Genomic DNA, 12805 nt, shown 5'->3' on the forward strand with positions numbered 1-12805 from the left:
TAAATGTTCCAATGGTTAGTTTCCTTAGAAGGTAAATCCTGAGTGATGATTTGCAAAGAAGAAAAAAGTCCTCTATCTAGAGGTCAGAAGAGTTTCCAAGTGCCATGTCCATAGCCTTGTATCAGAAAGCTAAGCTGCATTCCAAGGGGCAAGGCCTTAACCCAAACTCTCCCAAACATACCTGCAAAAGGAATGCTGTCTATGGTAATTCTTAATCCTGCAGTTTGGGCTGCTCCCAGTTATAGTCAAAGTATAGTAGAACAACCCCCTGGTGTTTGGGCTGTGCATTCTGAAGGGAAGCCTGCAAAACAGGCTAGAACATCATGTAGAACCTGCCAGGCTTCTCGTTACTTTTGCATTTTGTGCATTTTCAATCCCAATTCCAAGTCAATCATGTCTCTTCTCCTCTACCCTTCCCTACCACAATAAATAGAACTTTTCCAGGATTTTTGGTATAGACAAAATGATCTTAAATATTGATGAAAAATATAGCAAAGATCTGACAAGGGAAAAAAATGACTTCCAGAAAGCAAAGGCATCTAATGTTATTTTATCTTGCCCCCTGCTTTAAAATTCCCTTCCTCCAGATCTCTGCATGGCTCACTCTCAACTTCATTCAGATCTCAGCTCCAATTTCACCTCTTCAGTGAGTTCTTTCCTGCAGCATGTACCTAAATACACTCTGCTCCCCATTTTCTCATTTTATTAACTTTTCTTCACAGCACATAACTCTACTTGAAATTACATTATAAATGATTGTCCGAAACTGTCCCCTGTCTATGTCTACCCAGGAATCTAAACTGCATGAGAGCAAGGACTTTGTTTTGTTTGCTACTGTCCTTGCAGCACTGAAAACAAGTACCTGGCATGTGATGAATGTCCAATAAATAAATATTTGTTGAATGACTAAATGAATGAAGAAAATAAATTCAATGACTAAATTAAAACCAAATGGAACTAATCATCAGGGAAATGCAAATCAAAGTTACAATGAGCTACCCTTCCTACCTGTTAGAACGACTGTTATCAAAAAGACAAGATATAAGTGTTGACAAAGATATGAAGGAAAAGGAATCCTCGTGCACTGCTGGTGGGAATGTAAACTGGTGCAGCCACTGTGGAAAACAGTATGGAGGTCCCTCAAAAAACTATAATTAACATTACCGTATGATCTGATAATCCCACTTCTGGGTATATAGCCAAAGGAATTGAAATTAACATCTTTACAAGATATCTGCCCTCTCATGTTCATTACAGCATTATTTACAATATTATTATTTACAATTATTTACATTATTTACAAAAGCCAAGATATGAAAACAAACTAAGTGTCCATCAATGAATGAATGGGTAAAGAAATGTGGTACACACACACATATTATTCAGCCATAAAAAAAGAAGGAAATCCTGCTATTTGTGACAACATGGATTGACTTCAAGTACACTATGCTAAGTGAAATAATGTTAAAAAAAAAAAAGACAAATACTGTAAGTTCTCACTTAAATCAAACCTAAAAAAACGAATTCGGAAACAGAATAGATTGGTGGTTGCCAGAGGTGAAAGGTGAAGGTGAGGGAAATGAGTGAAGGTGGTTATAAGATACAAACTTGCAATTATAAGATAGTAAGTCCTGGGGATATAATATATGGCATAGTGACTATAGTTAGTAATATTGTACTGTATATGTGAAAGTTGCTAGAAGAGTAGATCTTAAAATTTTCATCATAAGAAAAAATTATAACTGTATGAGGTAATGGATAGTGACTTATTGTGGTAATCATTTCACAATACATACATATATCGAATCATTAATGTTGTAATCCAATCTTATATATTGATTATATTTCAATAAGACTAGAAAAAATAAAAATACTTTCACAGGAAAAAAAAAAAAGGAAAAACCAAAACCAAATGGAATACTTAAGAGTCTTGAGATATTTTTGAAATCATTTCTCAGGCCGAAAGAAACACTTTTAAAAATGTTAAGTTTCCTTAGTAACAATAGATCTCTTAACCAAAGTTTAGGATGAAAATAGCTAAGTCTATTCAGACAGCCTTATCCCATTCACTGGCAGGTTTGAGATCCCCCAGGTCTCTATATTCTCTAGAAATGGAGGAATAATTGATAATATTCTACAAATGTTTCTCCAAATCCTAAGTGCTATTCTATTGTGCTGCTTTCTTCTCTCAGTGTGCTGAGAACAATTTTAGAGATTTCTTTCCTGCCTTTTCTTATTCTTCCCAAAAGTGTCCTAGCATTAACTGGACATATTTATCCCATGATCCAGTGACTCTGGTCAAGCTGTTCCTGTTACCAGAAGAGCTTTGCCCTCTGGCCTCTGAAGCCAGAATAATCAAGCAAAGGGAAAAACTGGAAAGAACAAAAATAGTTCACAAATAAATACATAAGAATTAAGGATCTGAACCACAAAAAGTCTAAATTAACCATTAGAAAAAGTTGGACACTGAGAATAAATTAAGACACTGATGTTTTAATACTGCAAATATAAAATTATTTATAAAAGTCACATGATTAGCTGTTGCTGTAAAGGCTTCCTTAAAATATCTCTAAAATATAAAGTATTACCAACACAATTGATAATAGCCTCAGTGTGACCTATTTGCAGCTTAGCAATTCTCTTCATTGAAACAACAGACAGGACTGATTACTCAGCAGGGTAACATACTCCAAAATAACTTTCCTGACCAAATGATAGTGTCACTTGTCACACAGGAAGTGAAGACTTGGCAAAATTTTCACTGGGTAGTTTCCTTTGACTTTTTACATTACAGTCAACTGATTTATGAATGATAGGAAGTATAAATTTAACTGTGCTGACAACTCTTTGGAAATGGACTAGATCTGCAAGCCTTTCCAGCCAAACGGCCTGCTGACTCCCCCAAACTCAATATGGTAAAAACAATGTGCTAAATCAATAACAGATAAATTAGTGATGAGATTAGATTGATTTATTCGTTCATCAATTTTAAACCATATTTTTTATTTTCCCGTAACCAGCATCTTCCCCTAACTTCTAACTTCCCTATTTCTGCCCTACCATCTCTATGAACCCACAAGACCTAGTAGCAGAGTAAGCCATTCTCCCTTCTCATGCTCACTAGGTCCAAATTCTACAGCACCTTCCTCCTTGCTTCTCTTCATCTGCCCCTTGGTTATCATCCAAGTTTAGGCCTCATTTTCTGCTTGCTTTCACTTTCTACCCTCTACACAGCAGGCAAAGTATCCCTTTGCTTTTGTCAACATAACACTCTTCCACTGACTTCAAATAAAGTATACATTATTCAACCTGGCATTCAAGGGTTTCTGTAATCAAACTCTGCCTTTATTTCTAGCCCTATGCTTCATTGGTCTTCCATACTTCAACAAATTGAAATTTTTTTCTTTCTTGGAATATTCTCTATCTTTTTCTTTCCATTTTTGTATCATGTTATTGCCTTTGCTTATTTTTTTAAAAATATTTTATTTATTTATTCATGAGACACACACACACATAGATAGAGAGAGAGAGAGAGAGAGAGAGAGAGAGAGAGACTGAGATACAGGTAGAGGGAGAAGCAGGCTCCATGCAGGGAACTCGATGTGGGACTCGATCCTGGGACTTCAGGATCATGCCCTGGGCCGAAGGCAGGCACTAAATCGCTGAGCCACCCAGGGATCCCTGCCTTGCTTATAATGACTCTCCACCTCCGCACATTATGTACATCACCACTACCAGAGTCCGTCAACTATCTTCCTTTGAAATCTTTTCTATCACCCTAATAAGAAATAACATTGTCCTTCCTGAATAGTCTGTGGTACTTGGCCCCCTCCCTTAATACCAGCTTTGTGGGGCATTAACTCATTTATTTATTTGCTGTGTTTTCCCCTGATTCATTAATAAACTCCTTGACATGATTCCTTATTTCAGAATTGAAACTGATGGGACTCACCCAACTCATTTGTGTTGAAAGAATGAATGAGTGATGGAAACTTATTTTATTATCTGCTTTTCAAAAGCAAGTTTTAAACTCCCTACTGATATGAAATTCAGAAATTCTCAGTAGACATTTTGGTGTTCTTAAATATTACATAACAAATTAACATAAAGCCATCATATAACAGAATATAGGCCCCACTCAGCTAAAACCAGTTAAAGATAACTGGGGTCCACAGAATAATTAATGGCTTCCAAATAATTGGAAACATGAACAAAATAAATACAAAGAAATACCACTTAGTTTTATTTTCCCAGAAGGTTGTTTTGAGATCATCAGTTGTTCACAATGTATAGGAAAATATCATTTTTTTAAATCTCTAAGTGAAACTATTTTTTTCTTTTCTACACTTCTATATGTATTGAGCATGAATGAAACAAGCTTGGCATATGGTATTTTACAGTCCTCACAATCTATGTGATATAATTTAGAACTGAGTTATATACAGGTATATATTATATATTGATCTTTTCTCCCCAAGAAATGTTAAAGGAATGAAAAAAACCACACATTTCCTTAATCCCTGGCATTTGCTAAGCATTTAAACATTACCTTGTAATAGCAATCAATGATAGCATTGGTGTTAGAGGTAGTGCAGTGGTGACGGTACTGCTGGTGGTAGTAGAATTGGCAGCAGTAATAATAATAATAACAGAGACAGTAATAGTAGTACAATGTAAAGGGTCTAGTGGTATCCAGACTCATCAGATACATCATCTCATTTAAACATTAAAACAACCCTACAAAATAGTTGTAATCTCCCCACTTTACAAATAAGAAAGTTGGAGTTCAAGGAACTTACTAAGGATATTGAGAAAATCTATCTGGTCCTGAATTTTTTTCCCATTACACCATGTTGCTTCCTTATAAGGCATCCAATGTATGAACCTTTTTTTGGAATGCTTTTGCATCTGAGATAGATTGGTTGAATAATTGATTGATATGAATAGTTGAGTGCAGTGGAGAATTCCTAGTAAGAAAGAGACTGTGGGTTTTTTATTTTCGTAGACTAACTAGCACCCCCCCCAACACTAGCACATAAGAAACAAATGTACATTAAAATATACTCTGGCCATTGATAACAAAGTTCTTTCCACTTTAAGTCATCTAATATGATAAGTGTACCAGTGGATGCCTCTTTCCCCACCAGTAACGAGGGAAGGGTTTACTCTGGGTACTGAGTTGCCTATCGCCAATCTTGGCTACCTTGAGGGACAAATGCTAATTACGACAAATGAGTCACATGATTTAGACATTAATCTAGAAAATACTTGAACCATTCAAGGTCAATTAAACTTTTTATGTATAGAATTCATAACACCCAATTAAAGAACAAAGAAGGCCCCAGCAACCTGGACATTTTTTCTAACTCTTGCCTTAGTTTTTCAAAAGCAAACACTGGAGTTTGGCTGCTGATATAAAGGAATCAATATGTCAACAACACAGTAACAAAATTTCTGATCAGTTATTGGCAATCCAGCTAGAAAAAAATTGTTATAGTAAAAGAGATAGTTATCAGCTATCAGTTGGGTGTCAACTTGTTTGGTAAAATAGTATTGCTTAGAAATGTAGATAAAAGTAGGTAAGAGAGGGCAGCCTGGTGGCTCAGTGGTTTAGCACTGCCTTCAGCCCAGGGCCTGATCCTGGAGACCCCGGATCGAGTCCTATGTCAGGCTCCCTGCATGGAGCCTGCTTCTTCCTCTGCCTGTGTCTCTGCCTCTCTCTGTCTCTGTCTCTCATGAATAAATAAATAAAATCTTTTAAAAAAATAGGTAAGAGAGTGAGGATGTACATATATATATATGTATATATATATCTTTTAAAAAAGATATATATATCTTTTAAAAAAATTAAAAAATTATTTAAAAATTATTTAAAAAAATAATTATGTCCAAGTGCTAAAGAGAGGTAAACTGAAGAGTGTGGTTTTAATTAAAGTCATATGCTGCCAACAAAGCCTTTTAAAAATTATTTATTTCAAGATACATAAGTTTCTATTATCCATGTGAACAGAAAGAATCATGTGGAAGAAATCATCCAAAAGAGCAAAAAATCTAAAAGTTGCTCCTATTTATTTCAGAAACACATTATTTAATTTGCTTTTTGCATGCTTCAATTCACTCTCCTAAGTCTGACTTAGGCTAATATTATAATTAGTTTGACTTTACTGAGCCTTCATCAAGTGCTAGAAGGAAGTTAATCTAGAAATATGCTAGTGGATGATAACATGAAAATAGTGCCATTAAAAATTATCTATCATGAATGAGGAAAAATTACAGACTAAGTATTTCCCCCTCCCACCCCAAAACTCTCAAAATTGAAACAAATGCCTATATATTAAAAGAAAACTAAATCTGTATGGGTGAAAGTAATAAAACAAACTTCCATAAAATCAAGGAAGCTCTCAGGTCTAACTCAAAATGTTCTGGAATGAGTCACATGAGATCCTGGTTCTTAGCATGTACTTGTATCATTAAACACAATTTCACTTATTCCTTATTCCAATGACCGATCCAGAATGCATAACACACTCCAAGAGGTAATCTTGAGTCACCTGGGCGGTCTAGTCGGTTAAACATTGTACTCTTGGTTTCAGCTCAGCTCCAGATCTCAAAGTCATGGGATCCAGGGCCCCATCCCTGCCTTTTCTCTCTCTCTAAAATAAATAAATAAATCTAAAAAAAAAGAATTCTGTTTTCTGACCCAGAGTTCTGAGAGCAGAGGGAAACTTCCTTCCAATAACTGAAGCAGTTCAAAATTTGCAAAAATAAAACCATTTTTTTTAAAGATCTTGTTTATTTACTCATGAGAGACACACACAGAGAGGCAGAGACACAGGCAGAAGGAGAAGCAGGGTCCCTGCAGGGAGCCTGATGTGGAACTCAATCCCAGGACTCCAGGATCACGACCTGAGCTGAAGGCAGGCGCTAAACCGCTAAGCCACCCAGGTGTCTCTGAAAATCAGAAATATTTAGCATTTGTTTTCATATTTCCATTTTTAAATTTTTCATTGTTTTCTTTTTCTTCTGTACCATCACACCAACATATTTCTGGATAACACCAGCTCTAGTCAGAACTAGAGTAAATTCATATTAAAATTATTTTAAATGCATTTTAAAAAAGTATTTATAAATAGCCAAGTGGCCAGTGTTTTGTGTTGGCAGCCAAAAGCCAGTCATCCTTTTTTTTTTTAAGATTTTATTTATTTATTCATAAGAGACAGGCAGAGACATAGGCAGAGGGAGAAGCAGGCTCTCTGCAGGATGCCTAATGTGGGATTTGATCCCAGGACCCTGGGATCATGACCTGAATCAAAGGCAGACACTCAACTACTGAGCCACCCAGGTGCCCCAAAGTCAGTCATCCTAAATCAAGGTTTACAGGTGAAGATTTTTTCACTCCCCTCTGTATTTCTTCTGACTTAAGGGAGATTTGGTCTGAGTAGCCAGCTGGCAATATATACAATGATACTTAGAACACATGTAAAACCTTGAAGCAAGTAGGGGCACTTGGGTGGCTTAGTTGGTTTAAGCGTCCAACTCTTGATTTTGGCTCAAGTCATGATCTCAGGATCATGGGATCGAGCCCCAAGTTGGGCTCCATCCTGGGTGTGAAGCCTGCTTAAGATTCTCTTTCTCTTCTGCCCTCCCCTGCTCACTCCTTCTAAAAAAAAAAAACCCACAAAAACAAAAACAAAAAACTTGAAACAAGTATCATGAAAGGCAGAGTCAGAAGTATTACCATCTTTTATGGGATGTATCTATGATTTGATAAACAATTATATTAAGTATATCCCCTTAGTCAACTAAATTGGCGCAATAGTGTGGTGTTTAAAAAGGACATATACATGTGTGTTAATATGTTGCATACGATGGCTCAATTCTTTAAACAAAAATATAAGACCAGATGAAATCCTTACCTTTTCAAGTATCGCATTGCCTTGGTGAGGACTGATGTTATGCTGGCTTATTTCTCTCTTGTATTTATATTCATAAACTTGGTCAGTGATATTAATCAGCAGAGTTGATGGACTGAAGGCCAGTTTTCCACAATCATACACAGTTCCACTTTCAATATCAGTTGGTGCCGTAGCATATCGTAAAATTAATCCCATTATGAGGCCTAGAATAAAGAATAAACAATTGCATTGGAAGAACTGAATCTAAAATGCTCACTATTGGATGCTTTTAAATATATGATTTTGAACTTGTAGAAGTGGCAGGAGGAAAGATTATGTTATTACCTGACTTAGAAAATTGTTAACTCTGCCATAGATTGTATTAAGTTCAATAGATTGTATTAAGATATTTGTAGTGTGGACATTATTGCTTAAATATCCAGCATATATTCCTTTGCCCTTCCTTCCTAATGGAGTCACACATTTTAGAAAGAAATGCTACCCACTTCCTAATGGAGCCACACATTTTAGAAAGAAAAGCTACCCACTTCTATCCAACTAAGTGCTTCGAGAAAACCTTTGTTCTATAACAGATACTGAGTAATCTAATCAGTCAGGAATCAAATTTCCCAAAAAGTTGTTGGTCCACAAATCAGCACATATCTAAGACAGTGCCATCAAACTAAAAGGAAGCACTTATATATACCATGGTTGGGAGAGAAGTGTTGTTTTCTCTTTTGGGATATGAAAAAGGCAATTTGTTTCCCCATTTTTTGTTGGCAGCTTTCTTATGACGATGAGGGGACCCAGTCCAAAAACAGTCAATATACTGAGAATGGTAGGACCAAGATACAGACAGAACTTAGGTCCTAACGTCTTCACCAAACCACTGGATCAACCTATTGTGGAGCTACCCTACTTCTAGACTTCTTGTTATGTGACACAATACATTCTTTCATTTTTCAAACAACTTTGAATCAAATTTCTGTTTATCTGTAGTAAATGGATTCTAAAGATAGAACATTCCTTTCAGTGAAGAGTTAAACCCAAGTAACAATTTGACTCTTAGGTTTATATACTGTTAGGATGGATGTTCATGGTAATCTGGTAACGTAAACTCTCCTAATATTATAGATTTATTAATAAATAGCAAAGAAACCTCAGAAGCCTGTACATTCCTCCATTTAAAATTAGGACTGCTGTATGTGTTTTTCAGGATAAATCCACAATTCAGTCTTTAAAACATCAAATGTCGAAGGTTTTACCACTCTTGTGAATCCAGTCACCTAATAGCCTTTCATTTATTTAATAATTTGTTGGGTGCATATTTTTTACAAGACATTTCCAGACTTAAAATAAAAATATAGCCCCAGTCCTATAGGAGCTAAAGTTTGTAAAATGAAAACCCTTAAGCAAACAACTATAATGCAATGTGACATGTGCTATGACAGCTGGTAAGCCCTCTGTGTTATATGAGTATAGAGAGAAAACAGTCCAAAGCCCTTTGAATGATGCAAAGCTTTACATGAATCTTAAAAGGTCATGTAAGATTTGTCCAGATAAGCTGAATCAGGGAGTAAGTTGGGATCCAGGTTGCACACGTGGGTGGCAGTACATAACAGCAGAGACAGCTAAAAGATCTCCAGGATTTCTGTTCACACAAGTGTGTAGCATAAGCTGGCAGGAGCGTAGATGCTCAGCCAGAAATTGTGTTTCCTGATTGTCTTGTATCTGGTTGGGTTCTCACCAATGGAATATAAGCAGAAGTGATAGGTGTCACTTCTGGAACACAGCTTTGGATGTGTCAGATGGGGAGGAAACAAAGCCATATAGAGAGACAGAGCCACCAGACTGAAGGAGTCTGGGTCCTTGAGATACCAGATGGGGGGAAGCTATCTGCCAACCAGGAATACCTTACATTGGACTATTATGTGAATGAAAAGTTAACTTCTGTTGTGTTGTTCCCGAAATTGTAGGGTTAATGTGTTAACTATAACCAGGATAACGTACTGAAGATTATCTATAAATACAGAATGACTTAAGGAATACGTTGGTTTTAGAGAGTAAGCAGTGGTGCAGGAAGAGAATAAATGGAGGGAGATAACGAAGATAGACATAGAGATGGAAAGAAAGAGAGAGGTTGAAAACTCTAGACCGCAGACTATAGGCAGAGACCAAGTCATAAAGAAGTTCCTCAGTCATGGTATAAAGTGTTTATTTTTAATTTGATGGTAATCTAAAACTATTGAAATATTTTAGGCAGGAACATAAAACAATAAAATTTTTATGTAAGAGCTGTCACTTTGGCAACAATGTGGAGAACTGAAGGGAATGATGGATGAGAATAAAAACAGATTTCTTTCAAGAATATTTTTACCTCATTCCAGTTTCAGTATTTGGCCCACTCCTCCATAATAGAGAAATACAGTGTCCTAACCTTCGTTAGCAGAGAATATAAGTGATGGGTACCTAACCACCGTGAGTGCTTAAGGCACCATCAAACAGGGGGCAGACTGTCATGTGCCATGTCAAACAATTACAATAAAACTAATCAGGAAAGAGAAGGGAAAACACATTATCTACGCTGCAAGTGGTTTAGGGTACCTGTGAAGAACATCACTTTTCCAATACTCTTTGGCTAAGAAGGATTCATTTTCTAAGTTATTCAGCAGGTACCATGAGTGATTCTATGACCTGTGCTTTCTATTTAAGTGGGATATAAATAAAGGAAGCACAAGGCGCTATCTGCATTGGGCCCGAATAGAGAGAACCTATACTAATACCATTCAAAATTCCCAGAAGGTGAGCCACTTATTTTTGCAATATGCTTTCAGTGTAATAACAAGTTAACATGAAGTGTCCACTGTTTATTCCCAAGCAGGGAACTCAATTTTTTGTCATAATGAGTGCGTAGTACCTGGGCCCTTGTGGTTAAATTCATACAAGTCCTCAAAACCTGAACGGCCCTGCTTGGACCTTTGTAAGAGCTCTGGTCCCAGCTTTCAACAAGAGGCATGCTGGAGTTAAATGGAGTAAGATGCTTGTCAACAGGGGTGACCAGGTGTAATGGCATCTCTCAAATAAATCTCCCACTCTGAGGACTGCAGTTGATCGATGGTGTCAGCTACTTACTGTGCTCCGGAGTCCACGACCGAATTCACTGAAGCCAGTCAATGACTGAGTTCAGTAAGGGTATCAAGGCAGGGAGGTGGGGCTGCTCTGAAGGGTCACCATGGCTTAAGGATACCTCATCAGCCTTGCTAAACCTTTCTTGGAATTGTGCCATAATCTAAGCCTTTTCCGACCCAGCCTTCCTCTCCTCCTTCCCTCCCTCCACAGGGGCCGCTGCTATACCAAAGTCTGACAGCTGTCTCAGAATCCAAAAGCACCCTCCCCATTTTCCCTCAGAAAAGTTTCCCCAAGAAATCTTTCACACAATTAATCTCTTCCCGGTGTCTGCTCCTCAGAGGATCCAAATGAACACACTTGACAAAAGGTTCTAGTCCTGCTCCCCTTGACCCCAAGTCTTGAGAGGAAGCAACATCTTGACACAGTGTGATGGCCAGTGGGGAAACTGAAGTGGCACGGTGTACTCAGTTAATAAATGCAAACACCCATTTGTGCAACCCCACTACAGTAGCAGCAGCTGGAAAATTCTTAATGTCCGAGGCCAGACACCTGCCCATAGAGCCTGACGATGCTTCTGACAGCCAAACGTCCATTCAGTGCTTTAGCCATATGTTGAAATGAATAGGGGGAGTTGAATTAAGGCACTCCAACACAATATTGTTTGAAAGCAGGTGACAGAGTAGGAGTGCTCATAGGAAGAAAATGCTGTTGAAAAGGGTTGTTTGTATATCCCCACAAAGGTGTAGGATAAAGAAAGCACTGGCCACCTATACACAGAAGGAAAGAGACCGGCTGCCACAGTTTATGGACACAAACCACCAATCCCAGTGGTAAGCCACAAAGCCCTGACCTTACCTTCCCAGGAGAAAAAAGAGGCAGCTCGTCCCAGCAAAGCAACGCCATGGAGCACATATGCACAGGCCTGGTTCTAGGTTATATTCTCACAAGCATGACATTTCCCTAAGCTCTGCTCCCTAGTCAGCTGGTGGCATCACCTTCTCTAAGCAAAACTAGTCCAGATGCATCCCCTGCCCCTGCAAGTTTGGATATATTTGGACAACTGGGATGACAATAGTATAGATGTGCTCTCTAGTGAACTCTGACCTCTCCCTATCAGTATACAAGCTCCTGGATGGAGTTTGGACAATATACCTCATCCCTAAAGCACTCATAGTCCTACAAATCCCATCTCAAGTCCCACTGTGAGGGGCCCATGCTCTGATACAGCCTGTGCTCAATGAGTTCCCTCATCTTTGAGTTCTCACAGCATTGACAGCTTAAACCACACCCTTTATGGCCCAATTTTATAAAGGCTTACATTGTTCATTCAGCATTGCTTTGCAGACCTTGGCTTTGTCTCCCCCACGAGACAATGCAACTGTTTAGGACAGAGGCTCTGTGCTATTCTTCCTCTCTTTTTCCTTGAGAAAAGCTACACTTTAGGCAGAATTGTAACCCAACTTTCTCTAAGCCCACAAACTCCCTTGCAGTCAAGAAGAAAAGGATCCTCCAAGTTTATGTAGTTGGTCAGTGACCAAAATTTCAAAATGTCAAATGTAAGGGACATCACACTGAATGCTGTGATGTTCCTTTCCTTGCAGAGCTTGCAATATAACACCCATAACAGATGTCCAACAGGCATGGATATGATGTTGGTAGGAGAAGAAAGGAGAGATGAAGGGAGGAAAAAGTGCCTAATGGGACGCAATAGAGAAACATTTAGAAATATGAGCCTTGTCTCTCTGAACTGGTTTTCGCTTCATTCTCCACATTGAAAATAT

At 37.9% G+C, this 12805-nt stretch overlaps 1 protein-coding gene across 11 annotated transcripts in view; it reads right to left on the reverse strand.

Moving 5' to 3' along the window:
- The window catches only part of SLC9A9 (solute carrier family 9 member A9), a 654466-nt gene that overhangs the window by 511960 nt on the left and 129701 nt on the right, over positions 1-12805 (reverse strand). For 10 of the 11 annotated variants that reach the window (XM_049100054.1, XM_049100056.1, XM_049100057.1 and 7 more), the window contains one exon: positions 7917-8119. In XM_049100054.1, coding sequence (XP_048956011.1) covers positions 7917-8119 — 203 coding nt within the window. Of the gene's footprint in view, positions 1-7916; positions 8120-11879; positions 12268-12805 lie in introns of those variants that run through there. The other variant, XM_049100063.1, reaches the window with a different exon arrangement.

Source organism: Canis lupus, chromosome 23 (assembly GCF_003254725.2).
Source record: "Canis lupus dingo isolate Sandy chromosome 23, ASM325472v2, whole genome shotgun sequence".
Taxonomy (NCBI): domain Eukaryota; kingdom Metazoa; phylum Chordata; class Mammalia; order Carnivora; family Canidae; genus Canis; species Canis lupus.